Source organism: Parasteatoda tepidariorum, chromosome 4, assembly GCF_043381705.1.
Source record: "Parasteatoda tepidariorum isolate YZ-2023 chromosome 4, CAS_Ptep_4.0, whole genome shotgun sequence".
NCBI classification, from domain to species: Eukaryota; Metazoa; Arthropoda; class Arachnida; order Araneae; family Theridiidae; genus Parasteatoda; species Parasteatoda tepidariorum.
Window position 1 is genome coordinate 64,587,494 of NC_092207.1, and position 20,614 is coordinate 64,608,107.

The window sequence follows — 20,614 nt, forward strand, 5'->3', positions numbered from 1 at the left end:
CAAAAATGTTTGAAATTATTTCAATTACATGAACAAAATAATTTCAAAATAAATTGTCTGAATTCAAAGTTTTTTTAGCACTGAAAAGTTAATATAATGTTAAAAAAAGTAATATGAAAATTTTTAAAATTATAACTATAAAATATCCTCATTTTTGCAAATAAAGATCAATATTATGGTAATTTAAAATATAATAATAAATAAAAAATAATAATAAAAGAATTTTATGCAATTAAAAATAACATTTTGAACATGTTTCTAAGTTTAATGCACACACACATACAACAAGATATCAGTTATTTAAGGCATATGTTTCAGATGATCAAAGAAAGGCAGGAGTCTGGCACTAGCACATAGTTTGACACCATTTTATTACCGTTTTAACTTACATACTTAAATATTACTTTATCTTTCAACAAAATATATTCAAAGCCAGACACACAAACTAGGGACATTTTCACACTAAATAAATAACTTTTTGAAAAATGGACAGTACACAATAACATAAAAAATAAAGTTTATAAATTATCTTAATTTTAAACAAGCAAATGTATATATCTTTCTATCACAGGAAAATTTTTTTGCCTCGTTTGTAAAATTAGAGTAGTCACTATTTCACAATATTAAACAAAACTACAGAATAATAACTATTAAGACAAAATTTTTAAAAAATACATTAAGACAATACAGCTCTTTCAGATACTGAAAAATTACATTTTATATCAAAACTCGAAACATGCATGGATTTTATAAAAATTATAAAATTAGAACAAGATCTAATTAGGAAGAACAAGTTTGGCTACGTGAGCAATACCATTTTAGTAGAAATATTGTGTCGTACAAGAATGTTTCACGTTTAAATATTTATTTATTTGTATCTATATCTATATNATGGACCATCATTTCATCAGCACGAAGCGACTGAGCAATGACATCATCTCCATAAATAGAAATTATGGCACTACAATATATATATGTATGAGCCAAATAGCAAAATAAATAAAAAAATGTTTCTCTTTTATTTATTTTGCATTTAATCCATTGTTTTCAATAAATATTTTTTTAACAGTGGTTCTGAAGATTATTACAAAGTAGGAATATTAGACTAATGTTGAGCTCGGAATAATGTAAATATGTACTACATGTAAAGCACAGTACATAACACAACTACATATTTTGTAATCATTTCAAAAATTGTACGAAGTTATTAAATTGTATCATAGAATAGAATCTACAATAAGGACTATTTTGTACTAAAAATAAATGCACACACTACTTTGTTTTATATTAAACTGACTAGTAAAATGAGGAGAATAAATTAAAAATTAAATAACTAATTAAAAATAGGAAGCTGTTAAAGACAATTTATCTTAAAACAAAATGGGTTTTCATTGGTTTGAAATACCTTAAAGAAAAAACATTTTTGTTAAATCGAAAAAAAAATTCTAAAAATTGGTTAAACTGTTATAGATAAATTCTATAAAGACACAGGCACATTTGACATCAGACAAAACATTGGAAAGACAAGGTTTAAAACACTTATTGATAAAGGAAATATAGTGATTTGTGGATAATTTCACAAATCTAAGTGAATGGAAATAAAATAACTGTTGAACATTGATTTCATTTCAGATCACTTTGATGGTAGGGTCTTGTCCCCCATAGGGACAAGAATGATCTCCGTGGTTTCCAGAACAATCGATTAGAGGGACATGTCCACTGTCCCACATACCTGGACCACAAAGTTCACAAAGTCTGGACAAAGTACACGGGATACGAGGTAGTAACCGAAATTGATGCAACAGACCTCTAGCCTAAAAGACAAAGTTTTAAAATTCACTGATTCAGAAAACTTAATCCCGAAGCAGGGGAATATAATTTGTGTTTTTAACAAAAAAACCATGTTTCAAATTTAAAAAATTCAAGTTAAACATAAAACTAGTATGTGTATTATGTCACTAAAATACAGATTAAAAGAGTTAACAAAATTGATTTTATTAAAGGCAAGGATTTTGATGTACTTTTCAGTCTGTCAGGTTCTTGGATGTAAGAGATTTCAAAATGCTTTATAAAAAAAAAACTCTTTATTTCAATGAAACAAATAGTTGTCAGAAAATTTGTTCTTATTGATGCAAAAATAAAATTATTCAATTTTCTTGATTTTTGAGCCAAGTTCATTAAAAAAATTATTCCAAATGAGTAAATGGATAAAAAAATTAATAACTGAGGTTATAAAACTCAACTTTTAAATCTCACTTGAAGCCTACAAGTTCTTTTTAACTGGTTATTAAGAATTTTTCTTCCTTTTTTAAAAAAAAAATTAACATTGATTTGAAATAGTGTGAAAACCCATAATTAAGTTTCTTGGAAACAAACTACATTTTACAGTAACTATGCTCAAGCTAATAAAATTATTTCCATTTTCTGGCTTATTTTAGTTATAGATCTAAGCATCTGTTGAAAAAGGGCAAGCATTAATATGGCAAACATTGTTTTAATAAATTCCTAAAGCAAAGAAACATTCCTATTTTTGTTCCCTATTCATGAACCTTATTGTTCCTTTTAATTTTATTTCTATTAATTTTATAATTATCTAGTTGAATAATCAGCTATTAAGTGACGAGCCAGAATGAAGTTATTTCATGATAGGAAACTAAAAAAAAACTCTAAACATAAAAACATTATAAAAAATTATGAAGCAAAATCATGAAAATAAGCTCCATATTAAAACTACCCATAAATGTACCATTATACCTATGTTTTGATTTACCTTTCGTAAAACTAGATCTCCATTCATGTACATGGCCAGGCTACTAAAATGGACCATCATTTCATCAGCACGAAGCGACTGAGCAATGACATCATCTCCATAAATAGAAATTATGGCACTACATATAAAAAGGTGAAAATAATCTGTTTGATAATGAGCCCAGCAGGATTCCCACATCTTCATAAATTCCGGTTCTGGAAATTCTCTTTTGAAGCAAAGAAGTATCCATCGGTGCACAAACAATAAATCTAAACCATCTGCCACACACAAGTGATCGTAAAACTTTTTATTCATGACTCTAAACAGTTCTCCCAAATAATTCTGAAACAATTAAATTAATAATTAAAATAAAGTTAGAAAATAAAAATTAAGCAGCATAAAATAGTGATTGTTAAAGATGACTTTAAATATATATAATAAACACCCAAGATTCTCACTCAATTTCAAAAAAAAAAAATTCCCTAACTTTTTCAGATATAACCAGGTAAATTTCAAAGAAAATCGAGACAATATTTTATCTATACCATGCAATTTTTCCCCAGAAAAATTCTTTCATTCATAATGCCAAAAAGCAAATTTTCTGTGTAAAAAAATATATCATTAAATAAGGATAGGAACCTTTCAGTTTGACAAAATTTTTAAATTTTTACAATAAATAATTGTAATAAATGTTAGAATTATTTAACTTGAATCTCAATAACTGATTACTGTTACTAAAAATTTTAAGACTGGTTATTTTAAAGATATGATATAGAAATTTTCCAGGTTTTTGTAAGAAAATTTCGACTTTCCCTGACTATTCCCTGATTTTTGGAGATAAAATAAAATTCCCGGACAATTCCATGTTTTCCCTGTTCTCCCTGACCCATGGAAGCCCTGCCAGATATCATGAACACTCGGTTGTTGTGAACATTTTGTCTGAACTGTTTTTTAACTAATGTTGTTTCATATGCTTATAGTAAACAGCTAAAAATTCATTGAATGAATTTTTTCAAATTTTATTTTTATAGGTATTTAAATAAATGTTGCATACATTTTTAGTCCATATGGCTACTTAGAAAGTATAAAATTATGATTTTCAATTAAAAATTAAGTAATACACATTATAAAGAAATGTTTAATATGAGTATTAAAAAAAAGCATGCAGTTCCAAAAACATGCTCATGTGAGGGCAAACCGATTGCACAGAAATTTAAACTTTCTAATGCAACTTTTTCAAAAACAGCAGAAATGAAAAAAAGATAAACATATAAAAAATTCCAAAAATAGCATAAATTGAGAAGATAAATGTCTAAAAAATTCATTTTAATGAGACAATCACTTCTTTATATGGATAATATTTTGAATGTTATAAAACGTTTTGATTAAAATGTTTGTTATAGGAAGATATTTGCAATAAAGAAAGACTCTTCATACTTAGTAAGTTAATAACTCATAAACAAATTGCATATTATTACAATCACATTTTCAACAGTTCTACTGCAATACGCTAAAAAATATTTTTCATAGATTTTGGATATATTGATTGTTTATAGTGGACTTATTGCTAGGCCCACAGAAGGTTGACAATAGCAAGTGCCAAATGTATCACTTACCAAATTTATATCCATGTCGAAATCTTTGGGACAAGTTACAAAAATGGTTCGTTGCATGAGACCAACAAAACACCAAAAAGCCTCAGATTCATCTTGAACAGCAGCCAGGATGGGAGCAAGTAAATCAGACATCCCTTGGGTATATCCAATTTTTGGATTATAAAAACCATAGTTTAACAAAATGTTTCTAAAACAACAGAAAAATAATAAGGCAACATTAGTAGTAGCATCCAATACATTGACCATAACTTATAAATAACTTGATTATAAAATCAGCTACTTTTTAAAATCAAATATGCAAGAACAGAATCACTACAATAGCAAAACATGTTAAAACCATCCTTTAATGGAATCATGATTTCTATTTTATAAAATCAAGCTTTTGGTACACATATGCTTAAACCAATTCAGCGTAAATTTTATTTTTACAAATCTTCCACAAAGTGTGGAATTTAAAAAAAAAAAACATTTTTAATTTAAGACCACCAAAGATAGTTATGATAAAAATTTGATTATTAATTACAAAAACATAATGATTAATATGAAAAGCAAAGCAAATTTTCTTTACTTGTCCTAGTTTGAATTAAAATTTCTGAATTGTGAGTTAGAATAGTTCGATAAAAAATAAATAACTTTTTTAGGAATTATAATAATCTGGCTTAGATTACAGTAAAAATTAAACTCAATACTAAAAAACAAACAAAAAATTTTATACAAGCCATTGAATACTAATAGACATCAAATCAACTAAAGAAAAAAACAAAACAGTTTAAAAAACATTGTGTTTTGGAAATTGCTAGCAATCAATTTTTTTTTTTAATCTAACAAAATTACTGATTATGAATGCAAAAAATATTAATAAAAAATTTACTTCATAGTCTCTATGTTTGGATTATCCTCTCCAGCAAAAAATGGATGATTCCTGTCAGTTCTAATAGCATCTTTCTCAACAGTACACTGAATATTTCTCCAAAATGTATCAAGCTCAGTAGGACTCATTTGATCTCTGCGTGAATAAAATATTCATAAGCAAATCATTAAAAATGCATACATTCCATTTTCACGATCACAAATCAAAACAATTAGTCATATCTACAATTTGTATTATTGTTGGAAAACATTTAGAATAAGCTAAAATATTTTACTCACATTTTTGTAAATAAAACTATAAAATATTTAAGAGAGCTTTCAGACAAAAATGGCAATCCCTTCACAACTTAATTTTACATACAATTTTAAATTACGTTATCATTTAAGCGCTACATAACAAATAGTTTATACACTGGTTTTAAAATTTCTAAAAATCTATATGTAAAACAAACACCATGAAATTAAACAAAAGTAAGTGATCATTCAATTACATTTTAAATTTTCTTTTTAAATCCTCAATAATTGTTGTACAGTAGGGAATAAATGAATAATGACAATCAAAATTAATATATACCATGTTTATTTTTCTTTTCAACCTTTTTCAATTTCAATTGTCAAAATGCTATGTTTTTTTTTTCTTCTTTATGATACATTTATCTATAATTGCTATCAATTTTGAAAGTACACAGAACTTGATTGCAACACAGAACCAAAAAAAAAAAATTATAAATAATGCTTTTCACAGACTTAGACCCAGAGCATAACTTAGTGAAGTACATATTTAATACAAATATTTTTAACATAATTAGTGCATTTATTGTTACTCACTTGTTCAGTATGAACTTCAATGTATTTTCACTTAGTTCAAAAAATAAAACCTTCAACTCTCTAGTGATTACAACACAAAGAGCTGTATTTTGACATGTGAAATAAATCTAATTTTCTCATGTTATTTTATAAAGAAAATTATTAGGGAAAAATAATTTCCAAAATATAAGTCCATGTGAGGATAAATGCACTTGAAATTCAGTTCAAAGAAGAACTCAGCTACTTTGGGCTCAACACACTACTTTTTGTTATCTAATCCAATGGAAAAATATGACTAAATACGAAATATTTCAATAAAAAGTATGTTAAAAATTGAAGCTTGAATGTTAAAAGATTATATGAGAGTAAATTAACATGTTAAGAAGCAATTTAGCCACAATAAAGCCTTCTATCAGATTTATCAATAAATAGATGCTGCAGTCATTAAGAACAAAGACTTTTTATTTTAGAATCTTCATTATTATTTTATTCACAACTGCCTATTCTGATTTAATTAATTCTTGTTATATAATACATATAACAAGAAGAAAACTTTATATATATTTCTATAAGAAGAAAAAAACTTTATATCAAAAAATATGAATGTAGTAATTAAAAGCCACAAAATTTGTTTATACTTCTATTAGTTCAAAAGAGGAGCATGTCAAGTTTATATGTAAAAGGTGTTCAATAAAGACAGCCCTTAATAACTTTCTTTAGAATCCATAGTAGAAATGAAAAAAAGTATACATATTAGGGGCAAATTAATATTTAAGTGAGGTAAAACAAAAATACTATTCAAATCTATCGAATCATAGTACAGGATTCAGATGTAATAAAGAAAAGGACAGATTTAATTGTGATAGAAAACTGAGAAGAGTTTGGAAAGATTATTAGAAACACCATCAAGTGTAAAGCTCTAATTAAACCTTGATCTTTATTACATCCTACAATTTATCAGATTTCAATAGTATTTTTGCTTTTCTTAACTTAAATATTAATTTGAGACCCCATTGTGTAAGCTTTCTTGATCCCATTTTTGATACAGATTCTAGAAATGTATATTAAGGGTATACAAATAAATTTAAGAACAAGAATAATTTTATTAAAATTAAAATATTTAAACTGCTTCGTAATTTACTTTAAGCAATAAGACAAAAATGTGCTGTCTTCATTAACATTTAATATCCAGAAAAAGCATCCAAGCATTCCTTAGAAGTAAAATAAAGCAACCAACTAAATAATTAAAATTAATTTCATAAATTCAATGGGAAATAAAAAAAGAAAACAATGTCTAATTTATAGTTAAAAGTCTTACCATAGCAGAATTCCATAGGAAAAAAATAGCTGAAATTTTTTTGGTGGTTTGAAAAAAAAAAACTTTTTTGCAGCCTCTAGCATTAGAGTGGAAGCTATACTTCCCTACAATCCACAATAATTTGATCGTAATATTTATTATGTATTGTACTTTATTCAAATTTATATTATCAACAGTTTAAAAAAAATACACTTTAAAGCCTACCTCAATATTATTTTATAAACATGAAATAATATATATTAAAGAAGAATGAAATATAATTATATTTATAAAAGTTTTGAAATAATACTTCTTGAAGTACTAAATTTCCTGCAAATAAAATATAATATATTCTAAATAAGATATTCTAAATGTATACAAAGATGTAACATGCATATAACAGATATACACAAAGATATTTCAAATACCACTAATAAGTTTAATTTAAAAGTGTTTAGAATTATTGAAAAGTTGCCTACCTCTTTCTCCTAATGTTCTGATATTCAATGTATTTATCGTTTCTAATTTGTTCTCTTTCATCAAACGTGGAACTAAAGTTATAATAATGCAATAAAAATGGCCACACTTCTTTCCTGAGTTTGCAGTCTAGACCACCAAAAAATATCTCCTTCAAAAAGACGAAAATAAATGTATACACAGAAGCCAAATAGAGTAAGAAAGAAAAATAACATTAAATCTAACAATTTTATAGTAGTAACAGAGTGCCTTATCCCACCCTCAACAGCAGCACTAAACTTAAGAAAAGAACACAGATTCCTTTAAAGCTTATTTACTTTTCTTTAAACAATAATAATTAATTCAATTGACAATATTGACTAATACAGTATAGCACAGCTCATTATCATTATTACAACATTAGCGTGTTATCTCATATGTAGCAATGAAAGAGTTAGTCTACATGTTACTATCAAGGTATGCCTTAGGTAAAAAATGCATGTAAGTTTGTCATGCAATATAATGCCTGGGCAATAAATTAATCATTTAAAACTTTGCACAGCAATTTTAGGCATTTTATGGACATTCTAAACTGGATTTTGTTCTTTGAGATACATTATATTTTTTATATACTTTGGTCACAGAGCTTAAAAACTTATTCTTAAAAATAATTAACTGAAGCTATTGGAAAGAAGGGAGAGAATTTTAAAGCCAAATTATTAGTGTTAAGCATGAAATATAAATTGAATATTTTGAAATATTTTGAAAACATTTCTAATTTTTGCTGAGTTAAAAGCTAAACAAAATAAATATTATATTTTTGTATAAAGCTTAACACATGTAATGCGGATTTAATATTAAGTATTACATCTCAAATTAATAAAAATTACTGCAAATTATTTTGGGAGCATAACATGAATATTAACAGATACAACAAAAATTTATTTTAAAAAATTAGCAAAAATAAATTAGTGTAATATTATTTGTTAGCTATAATGATACCTGTAACATTAATTAAAAAATAAGATGTTAAAGCACAAACATCTTTATTACATCTTTAGGCAAACTGAACTGGGAGTTAGACAACAAACTGGGAGTTAGCTCACAAGGTGTATAAGTGCTTACAAGGTACTATAAGTTACTTAAATAGTTAAAGTTTGATATAATTGATAAAATTTAACAAATATGATACGGAATAAGTTAACTGGCACTTAAAATCATATTTTAATCTCAATTTTTTTTAAAAAATAGGTGTTTCTTTAAAATTAAAATAAGAAGTCTCAAAATTTTATTTCTGAAAAAATATTGATGCATTCACCGGTGTTAGAAAATACATTTTAATAACTTATTTCAGGTTAAAATTTTAAAAAAATTTAAAACAGCAAAACAAAACAAAAAACTTTTTAAAAAAAAGAGTTTAAATTTTACAAACCAAAAATTAAATTTTTATTTGCAATAAAAAAATAAGTTTTATTACTAATCTGTAAATTTTAATAATCTTCAATAGTCACATTAAATACATATTTTTCACATAACTTTATTACTGCATTTATGCATCAAAAATAAGCATGATTGGTGATAATTCAAAAATAGCTTCATAGTAAAGAAAGCGTTAAAAAAATTATAAAGCTAAAAGTAAAAATTGAGAAACATTACAAAAAAATTCAAAAAAAGAAATGTCACAACTGTTATAAGATATAAAATATATAAAGGATAAATCTGCATAAAAAGATTAGAAATCAAATAAAATAATTCATCTTCAAAAACTTAAATATTTCAAATTTAAACTAAAAACAAAATGTTACTTTTCGTAGTTGCAATTCATCTTCTATGCTACCATCTTCACTCATAAAGCTTCGCCATCTTTGCTCATCTACCATTGAATAAATACCTTCTTCAGGATGACACTCAGCTGCAGAAAGCTCTGGGCGACAAACAGAAAATTGTCGATAGGGGCAGTTATCAGTTCCCTAAAATATAAATGAGATAATTTTATCCTTAAAATGCTTTTTTTTTTAGAATTAAAAATTAACATCTAAATATAAAATGCCACGTTGACCATAGTAGATGAAAAGTAAATAATAATCAATCATTTAGAAACTAAGTTATAGAACAAAATACAAAGTAATTAAAGTGAAATATATATTTGAAATTTTTAATTTTTACAAAGGATTGCTGTAAATCTTATTGATACTATTTTTTTAAGTTATAAACACAGTTCTATTGCAAAACTATTTTACTCTAAATTAATTTTGCTTCTGATTTTATACATTCATGAACAATCTTAGAACTAAAATAAAATATCTTCATATAAATTTCTGATAAACATAAAACTTTATAAACAAAATTTTTAATTAAAAATTGTTTTTTGATAGTTTTCAAATTATATGAAAAATAGTGGTATGTAAGGTCTAGAAACTTTTTAAATATGCAAAGATTGCAATACTTTGATCCTTTATTGCAGTTTGTTTCAAATTGCGTTTGATTGTTTGAATTATTCAAATAATACATGACAAAATTAGTTGATAGGCCTAAATAAAATTTGCAATGCTACATCAAAAAAGTATTTCATTTTAAAAACAGATCAAAATCCTGTAAACAGTTGACCTACATTATTACCTTAAAATAAATGCTATTTCTCTAAAAAGGGAATCCATATATAGAGAAACTCCCCTAAAAAGGGAATTAATCAGTCCTGAAATCAATATATAAGTATGACTCTAGTATAAGTCATAAATTTTAGTAGAACATAAAATGCCCAACATTTCCAACAGAATATTTTAAAATTCTAAATTTAAAGCTAAAAGGAAAATAAACAAAATGATCTTCAAGGGGAGAATAGCATTAACATCAAAACAGTCTTGAAATGATCATTGAGATATTGAGTCAATGACTTAGTCATTGAGCTAAAAGGCTGTTAAATCTCATTGAAATAAACTTTTACAACAGTAAAATAATAGAAAATATGTCTTGCATGAGCCATTAAAAAGAATCAATATTATTTTGAAAACAAATTACGGTGTTAAAAAGGAACAAAACAATAATAAAAGATTAACTTACACCCAATATTATTTATTCTTTTAACATTTCTAACCAATGTAGTAATTTAAATATCATTCAACTGATAATATAACAAAAAAATCTTTTTTATATATAATTACTTTGTTTTTAGATTTAGAAAGAAAGTTATACTCTTCAAAAACTTTGGCTAATTTTTCAAGGCCACCATGATGAAAATGCAGTATTTTGTACTGGCTTTCTCTACTAGCTATGACTAGTTGACCACATGTGCATTCTTTATTGCTGTAAAATAGTCTTAATGAACGCATTTGACCTAATAAAAGAAACAAAATATAAGTTATAGAAAGAAATAATACTAATGTAAAGAAAGCAATAATGCAACAGTACAGTTATAGCTCATTAGGATGAGAAATATTAACATGAGAAATTAAAAAAAGAATATAAATCATAACTATAATTCAGTTTTTTAAATATAAAAATACATTAACATGCTTTTGAAATAAATATATGTATGCTAGTTGTGATTTATGAAATGACTGGTATTTTTAGGCAAAATAGGATAAGAGTTATTTACAAGGGCTTTTTTTTAAATAAGGGCAATATTGTTGTGTTCACTAATAGGTGAAGTGTGGGTCGCAATGAGTGCTTGCATCGTGTCTTGACATTCCTTGGAAACAACTGTGCTCGGTTACATCTGTGTAGGTAACCAGCAGATCAGCTGTGCGTCTCTAAAATGTTCGAGTTTAACAAATCGGCCACCCCATATGAGGTATGAATAAGTGATGCATTTTTAGTCGGCAAAAAACCTGTCAGCTGCATACATTCACCGGCAGATTTCTGAAGTTTACGAAGCCTCCTATTGGCATGCTGACAGGAAATGTTGCTACTCCAGGACAATGACTCTCTCCACAGCTCAGTCAAGAGCTTTATTAGACTACTTTCAGTTGGGAAATTTTGCCCCAACCCTCAATACTGCCCAGATCTTGCGCTAAGTGATTTTCCTCTTTTTTGATGTTTCAAACATCATTCTGGAAGCAACCAGTACAATGATGACAAAGATATGAAAATGGTCATGATCTCCTAAGAGCAGGTGGTAAGTTTATATAAAGAGGGTATTCTAAATCTAGTTGTAAGGTATGATAAGTGTTAAAGCAAACTAGGCAACTATTCAGAAAAAAAGAGAAATGTATGTAGAATCAAAAAATAAACGTGATTACTTAAAAAAACAGCCCTCGTATATACTTTTACTGTTATTGACCAATGCCTGTTTAGGCAGAGGAGTGTGATTGTTCTTGTTTTCTAGAGGCCCCATCTATGGCTAAGAATTCGACTTTTGCCACACCCATTTATAGGGCGGACCCATTCATACATCCATTCATTCATCCACAGATCGTAATTTTGACCTGAATCAGAGAACGATCGATCTCCAATCCAGTACCCTCAGAGGTATTGATCTGTTATGGGAACATGGAGGATTTTGCAACTCGACAGATTTAACGTGCATCAGTCTCCATTTACTTTTTGGGGAGTCTTTAGCTGAGGGGGTTCGAACCCACGAATTCTCGGACATGAGCCCAGCATCCTACCGACCAGGCTATCCCTTTTACTAGACATTGAATGCATTACTTAGGCATTCTATGGAATGAAAAACCACCTTTAATGGACAATTAGTCACTTTTTCATTTTGTGATAAAGTGGAGTTACCTGTTAACTGAATTTACAACCAAAATATAAATATTTGCCCCAGTTTTATCTGAATTCAAAACAAATACAAGCCCCTTTAAGGCATGCTTGCTCCTTAATTAAAAAAAATTTATAAAATTTTTTAGTTCTTTAATATATTGTAAGATTTTCATTATCCACAATAATTAGTGCACAATATGTTACTCTTTGTCTAGTTCATTCTAGCAAAACAAAAAATATATTAATCTGAAATTAAATAATTTAATTTTTTAAAATTAAAATATTTTAAAAAATTTCCTTCTTTGTGTTAAATATGCTAAAAATCTATGTTTATGCATTTAAAAAATTAAGAAAAAAATCCCAAGAAAACATTTTAAAACGATAACTTAATTAACTAGATTCATTTAAATTATTCCTCATAAATTTATAGTGTGTTAGAAAAACAACTTGTAAATTAATATTAAAGTTTTTTTAAGAAAATATAAACATCTAATTATTTTCATAACTAGGCTATTTTTATTCCTAACTCATCTTAACAGTCAAAATCAGGGCTTACTTAGATCTACAGAGAAAACATTGCAGCTGCTTTCCCTCCTGGATATTTTGGCACTTGCAGAAGGAGAATCATCTGGAAAACTTAGATTGTGAGCATGAGCTAATGATTCAGCTGTTCCCTCTACAAATAAAAGCTTTGACATTTTATTTGTAGGAGAAGGTGGTGGTGTGTCACCAGGGGTGGAAGGAAAACTCTCTGGGTCTCTGTTTGATGTGGTAGGAGTTGTAGAACTACTTCTAGAACCTGTAGGACTGTATGAGCTAATATTTATTCCAGGTGCAGTTTGAGGATGTGAACTCTCTTTCATACCTAAAGTTAGGGATGTAAAAAAGGAAAGAAATATATTCTCATTTCACTAGGAACATCAATGCTTATAAATTTATCATTTTGTTATAGCATTTTAATTTACAGTAGGAAAAAAACCACAAATCTGACAATCGAACAGAAAAAAATTCCAAACATATAATTCAGAAAGGAAAAATTAAATTTTTTTATGAAATTTAATAAGTACTTAAAACTTTTAAAATTGGAATAAAACAATTATTTCACTTTTTTGATCTATAAAATAAATTTTAATTTAAACAATACTAATGAATTTATTAATTGTTTAGTGCAATTCTTTATTAGATAAGACTAGTTCCAAAAGAAAGATATGGCAGTTATTATTTAATAAATTGGAATCCCTTAAAGCTTTCATTCCAGATGTCATTAATAGATGACGTAATAAAAATTTTACAGAAAAATATAAGACTCATAAAAAATTGAAAATTCTTAAAAAACAGGAACTGAATTTCTAAAAATTTAATGCTTTCTTTAAACAAGGTTAGTGCGGTCTTAATAAATTTTAAAAAAAGGTATCAAAAATAAAAAAATGAAGCATTTCAATAAATTTGAATACACAATACGCTTTATTTTTTGAAATAATTATCTAGTTGCAACATCTCAGGTTTTGTATCGTTAATTTTCTAGTGAAAGCTGAAAGAAATGTGTAGCTTTTTGAATGCAGTATTGCCACCATGCAACCAATTTTTTAATTTTTTTAGTACTGTACAAACCCTGTCAAATTACTCTTGTTCCTAGAATTCTTAAAAATAAAAGTACTTCAATTGTTCAATTGAACATAAATTTATTATACAAAGCTCAAATAGAATATGATGTACCAAGAAGAAAAGTTCAAATAAAAACTATGCTTGAAAGTGAAAGTCAATATAGATATTTTATTTTATAACTTACAGCAGCTCTTCTGGGAACTTTTTAAATCTTAACCTTTTAACTGTTAAGTTAAAAAAAAAATTACGAAAATTCCTCCACCAAGCATAAGTTTCTCTTTTAAAAACATGAAGAAAAACAGGTTTGTTGAGTGGAAAAGTAACCAAGTTCTATCCCAAATGATGTTTAAAATTAGATAATTAAAATGTACTTTTAAAAATTAGAACAGATAGGTAAGATTCAATTATATAATCTTCACAAATGACTATAATGATAAAAAAATAACACTTTAGTATACATATTATTTAAATTAACAGGGAACTTAAAAAAGGAAAAAGTTAAATTTAAATCTCATTAGATAAATTAATCAGAAGATTAATGTTATTTCCAAGGAATCAACAATCATTAAAATCAGCTGGTCACAAGAGGAAAAAGAATTATTTTTTTTTTAAAAAAGAAATGAAAAATTCTTACGTTCACAATGAAAAAATATACAAAAAGAGTAATATTACCTTCGTTTAAATTATCAGATAGAATAAGTTGCATATCTGCCCTATTTTCTTTAGGGTAGTGAAGGTTTTCTTGTGCTAAAGGAGTTACTTCAGTATTTTCAAGAATTTGATCATTGCTTGCAGATATTTCAGCTTCTTCTACTTGTACGACATTTTCAAGAGTATCATTGATTTCATTTCCTAATTCTGAAAAAAATAAAAAGCATAATTAAATTTGAAATAAATAAAATTTTAATTAGATGTCCCACAGAAAATAACTATATTTGTCTCAGTAACAATATTAACTTAACTTTGAAACTTTAAAAAAATGTAGTGTTATTATTTTAAAAAATAAAGCAAAAATAACAATACACAACCATGTAACAATTAGTAAACCAAGCAATGTATCCAATAAACAACATTTAACCTTTTCTTCAAAGTTTGAGCATGAACTATTTCTTCTTAAACATGGGATGAATTTAGTGGATGAGAAACTGAGTGTAAATAACAACATAATTTTAAATCCGGAAAGCAATTTTGAAAACTTCAAATATATCCTTTTTCTTATGTTATGTTGATGAAACAACATGTGAACCAGCTTGATATTTTAGAAAGTTTTATTTAAGACTTGAATATAAATTTATATGTAATTTTACTATTCATAAGATATTTCAGTAATCTATAAATTTTAAAAGATTGTGAACCACAAACTGATCTAAAGAAATTAATATCAGCACATAAAAGAAGTATAAGAGTTGCTATGTTTAAAGCCATATCTTCATTTTTTTACGTATCCACTAAGATCTTACTTACAGAATGGGAAATAACACAAGTCAATTGTAAACAATATAACAATATGGTTTAATTTTAAGCTAAAGCATGAAAATATATTGGAAGTAGTAACCCAGAAGTCTTTCATTACAAATTTTACCACTGGGGCTTATCTATATATGCTTCTCCATAAGTAAACAAAAAAGTTCAACTAGAGTGAAAAAAAATCAAGCAAAATGTACCTTGTTTAGAGCTATCAATATCATTAAGGCCACATATCATTTTCTCAAGAGCTGCAATAACTTCTTCTGGTCCTATTCCAGAATCAGTCTGACTTTGATGGTCACCATTATTACTGGAAGAAACTTTTGACTTCTCAGGTTCTTGATCAGCTTTAGATTCATATGATGGTGGTTCATAGCTATCCAACTCTGTAATGTCACCAGACATTATTTGGGAACTGGTAGAAGCAGTCATTTCTTCTGTATGATCACTGTTAGAAAAACTCTCCAAGCTTCCAAAATCTTCGCGTGGACTTCCCATATCAGATATGGTTGAGCTTATACTTCTTCTATCTGAATTATCAACCCTGCAAAAGAAAAATATACAAAAGTAAATGAAAATTTCTAACTATTTTTACACCATTTTAAATTATGTAATTTTAAGTAACAAAATACAAAGTTTAAACAAAATAATTTAAATACTCCGTGTAAATTTGAATAAAATGCCGGCCAGGTGGCCGAGTGGTTAGCGTGCCTGACTGCGAAGCCAATGACTGCGAGTTCGAATCTCGTTCTGGGCATGGATGTTTCTCTCTCTCTGTGTTGTCTTCTGATGTGTGAATGTATGAATGTGGCACACCCTATGAATGGGTATTTGTGGCAGTGTGGCGTGGGTAATGTTGCTCGCCTCCGTGACTTTGGTTCACAGGTGCCCACTGGGTAACGATAAATGAGCAACACTTACGGCGTCTTCTAAGGCGAAGAACGAAAGTTCAGTGCCTGCCATTATTTAAAAAAAAGAAAAAATTTGAATAAAATTGTTTATATTTTTACCAGAAATCAGTACTTACATCTTTCTTGCATGTTCCAATTCCCATCCAAAACATAACATTATCCTACTCAAACAAATGTTCATAATTTAATCTAGTGGTAACATGAATTCCAAACATAAAATTTTCAAAAAAAAAAGTAAAGAGTAAAATTTGATGTATTTAATTAGGAATTTAACAATAATAAAAAAAAAAGAAAACTTAATTAAATTGAACCAAAAAATACATAAATTGAAAATAATGTAAAATAATATTCTTTGGTTGAATATTCAGACAATAATTCTTGAGCACAGTTAATATGTTAGTAATGTTTATATGTCAGCTATAATATAATCTTCATTATAAAATGGCAGTAATTTACCAATAAAATTCCTGTTTTATATAAAATAAAGTTTATTCTTCTATTTTAAATTTAACTTCTTGAAAATTTATAAAGGGGTGAAATAACTCTCTAAAAAATTAATTTTGGCTAACATTGATACTATTATGACATTTTTTAAATGTTCAGCTAGAATAAATATTAAAAAACAATTTTTGATAATTCTTATGCATGAATGAACATAAATATTCATCAAAAAAAGATAAATTATTTCCAATCTATGTTTTGATTAAAATATTCTGTTAAGAAAATTTCTATCTAATACAACACAAACAAATTAAAGTAAATATTCTCAAAAACTTACCCTGAAAATGGCAAGCAAGGTAAATCAGTTGAATCACCCTTTGACTTTTCACTCATGGCATTCAAAGAATAATTACTTGACAAAGATAAATGAAAAGGTGACCTCCCACTGGGAGTAGGACTAGGGCATTTACTACTAAATGAACTACGACAAGGAGAGCTTTCGGGAGTCTTGTTTTCCAAGCTGCGTGGATTCTTTTTCAGAGTAGCATTAGGTATCCAAGTCAATATTAATGTTGAGCCAAGTATCTGAAATCAATATCATATTAAAAAAAAAAATCAAAGGAAATATTATATAACATTCAAGTGTGTTTTCTTTTCTTACTTTTATCCGATACTACTAAAATATTTTAAAATTTAACATTTAAAAGACAATGTTTTTAATAAAAAATTCAGCAAGTAGGTTTTATTTGAAAACTAATTTAAAAAGGGAATAAAAAACATTATGATATTCAATACATAGTAAGCTATGATATAGCGTTTTAAATTTGAAATATTAAAAATTTAAAATTAATCAACATAAAAAAAGCAAAATTCAAAAATAGAATGTCAGTAATAAAAAAGTGGAATTTAAAAAATAGAATAAAAAAATAGTTGGGAAAAAATATTCAATTTACATTTTAAGACAGGTGGTATATTTGTAAACATTTTTAAGAAACTAAATAAAAATAGATTTCTGATGAAAAAAAATTTAATTATTAAATCTAAAATGTGAAAAAAGTACCCAAAACATGTTTAGGAAATAAAACAACTTATTTATTTGTTTAATAATCAGCAGTGCCAACTTTCCAAACTAGTTATCAGTAATCAGAAGTACAACAATTAGGGAATATATACAGTTAGCTTTTACAAAATTCAAATTAGCGCAATTTTAAGACGTATAATACTACTTGTTCTATAAAGACAAATAATATTAATAAAATTATGCATGAATTAACTATTAAATTTTTTAAAAAAATTTTACATAGAGGAACTAAATTTTAAAATACACAATATTGAAATTTTATTCTTCATTATAAAATTAAATTGGTTACTTAGTATCATGTTCTACTTTTTAGTTGTATCAGAACTAGCCTTTATTACCTTTTCGTTGTTCTGCATTTGAACCACTAGAAATTTTGCTTTTAGCTCATCAGATTTGAAAATATGTTCTTTTGCTTTTCTTATTAGAAGAGAAGATTAAGTTTTATCCCTTTCTTTTTATTTCTTGTTTTGATCAAATGATTTTTGTTTTATAATCATTGTTTAAGAAGTAGAAAAACATTGTAAATTAGCTGCAAACAATATTTCGTAGCTCATGATAGTTTAGAGAGGAAAACCTTATTGTAAACAAATTATAACGAAAATTTTCAAAAATAGCAATTATATAACTCATCTGTAAGACCATAATCTTGATTATAAAAATTTAATAATTATGGATAAATGTAAGAGCTGTCTCCTTTGAATAATTAAGAAGAAAAAATTGAAATAATATGACACATGCATTTAAAATAATTACTACTATAAAACTTAATCCACTAATTATAAGACAATTATTTCAAGTCAGCATACCTCATCATTTTGCTCTCGTATGGTTAAATAACCAGGGTGGTGAACGACTTCTGTCCTCAACATTGATGGAGGATGAACACAAACATTATTTTTACAAAATGTAACTTCTCCAGCCAAGTTTGATTTCTGTGGAGAAGCATCTAATCCACCTATCTTTAGCAGACTTGAAGCCTTTCTTAGCAATGAGTTAAATGTACTCATTGTCTCACCTAAAGTAAAAGTTTAGTTTGTAAAATCTGAAATATAAATAATTGTACGAAATCAAACTTTTTACAACCAATTCACATTTTACATAGATAATCAAATTCCCTTTATAAATTTAAAATTTATAACTTCAAGAAAATGGATTACACTTTACAAAAGGTCTTTTGTGAAAGAAAACAAAGAGTTAGATAGGTAATAAAAATCTAATTGAAGTATTTTCATTTTGAGCTAAACTAAAAATATCTTATGTTTTTCATATTATGATGATAGAGCTGACTAAAAGTTCCAAAAGTCAGTTTACTATTTCGTTATCAAAAAAAGCTCTGAGTTATTTTTATTTCTCCATTAATTATGCTTAAAATAATTATCTTTCTTCATTAATCAAAATTATATATACATTTTTGAAGTCTAAATATGTAAAACAAGAGAGATTTAATAGAACAAAAATAACTTTGAACTACAAAAAAAAAAAAAAAAAANAAAAAAAAAAAAAAAATAGTGCACTAAGACATAGTTGTACTTAAAACAAATTGTGATGATAAATTAAATTTTTGAATTGATCGAATAATAGCTTTCAACCGACTATGTGCAATAATATATATTAAAAATACTTCAAAATATTTTCCTATTCAATTTTACACAATAGTTGAATTAAAATTACAAGTGTTTTAATATGTTTCATTATTTTTATAATTTTAGAAAGTCAAAAAGTTATATGTATATACTTTGTAAAATTCTTGAACGTTTCAAAAAGTTATTACATGTAACTTTGTACATGTAATGTAGAAGTTCCTATATACTTCATATATACTCACTAAAAGTTATATGATATACTTTGTTTAGGTTGTTTTTTAGCAGAACACTAAATCTTGTATAATACAGCTGACACACGCATTAGTTCAGACAATTATTTTTTTGTTAGAAATTATAAAGCATTAGACAAAGTATACAAATCCTTGTGCCGTTTTTACAGTGTTTTCAACAAAACTAATATATAAAAATTACTTTAAATATTATAGTTTCTTTAGTATTTCACTATTTTCTTTCTGTTTTGGTAAAGAATTCCAACATTATTCCAGACATTAAATCTTTTGAATTATCTCTTAAAATACATTTAATAAAATAAAAGAATAAGTGCACACTAAAAAATCGAAAAACTTCAACAATACAATACTAAACATTTGATGAAAATAAAAATTTTGCATAAGTACGTAATTAGGAAATTTAATGAGGTATTTGTCAGCCTTATTTAATCATTTTATATTACTTCAAGATTAATTGTTACTTTCAATCATTGATATATCAACCATAACAATAAACATATGTTCAGTTAATAACAAAAATGCACTCCGCACATAATAAGAATTATTAAGGATAATTAACAGTTCCTACTTTTTAAAAACCTTAGAACTAAAATCTTCAATCCTCACATTTTGCTGTAAATTTAAAAGATAATTTTATCCAAAAATTATTCGAAGGGTCAATAAACTACTTAAATTTTTCTACACCGAAACATGACATTTCTGTTTTCTGCTAGCATTTACTTTCATTTTTCTTGTATCGATAAAAGAAACGATATAAATTTAAAATCTTTATCTGA

At 26.4% G+C, this 20,614-nt stretch overlaps 1 protein-coding gene across 2 annotated transcripts; it reads right to left on the bottom strand.

Annotated features, from left to right (window-relative positions):
• Window positions 1–1,016: 1,016 nt before the first annotated feature.
• On the bottom strand, window positions 1,017–20,576 carry LOC107455034 (TBC1 domain family member 16). 2 transcript variants are annotated; one of them, XM_016072429.3, is made up of 13 exons: window positions 20,407–20,576; window positions 18,811–19,019; window positions 17,261–17,508; window positions 15,769–16,115; window positions 14,777–14,962; window positions 13,056–13,364; window positions 10,957–11,129; window positions 9,601–9,765; window positions 7,819–7,967; window positions 5,237–5,371; window positions 4,366–4,552; window positions 2,771–3,091; window positions 1,017–1,814 (listed from the first exon to the last, which is right to left on the bottom strand). In XM_016072429.3, exons 2-13 carry the CDS (start codon window positions 19,009–19,011, stop codon window positions 1,629–1,631), a joined length of 2,607 nt encoding a protein of 868 aa, XP_015927915.2. In that variant the 5' UTR covers window positions 19,012–19,019; window positions 20,407–20,576; the 3' UTR covers window positions 1,017–1,628. The 2 variants fall into 2 exon arrangements, with proteins under 2 accessions (XP_015927915.2, XP_071036052.1); XM_071179951.1 differs by lacking the exons at window positions 17,261–17,508; window positions 18,811–19,019; window positions 20,407–20,576 and adding an exon at window positions 16,599–16,654.
• Window positions 20,577–20,614: the final 38 nt, after the last annotated feature.

Coding starts and splice junctions, on each gene's coding strand:
- LOC107455034 (XM_016072429.3), bottom strand. CDS start 19,011: ATGAGTACATTTAACTCATTGCTAAGAAAGGCTTCAAGTCTGCTAAAG. Junction 17,509..18,810: donor TACGAGAGCAAAATGATGAG/GTATGCTGACTT, acceptor TATTGATTTCAG/ATACTTGGCTCAACATTAAT. Junction 16,116..17,260: donor CCTTGCTTGCCATTTTCAGG/GTAAGTTTTTGA, acceptor TTTCTTTTGCAG/GGTTGATAATTCAGATAGAA.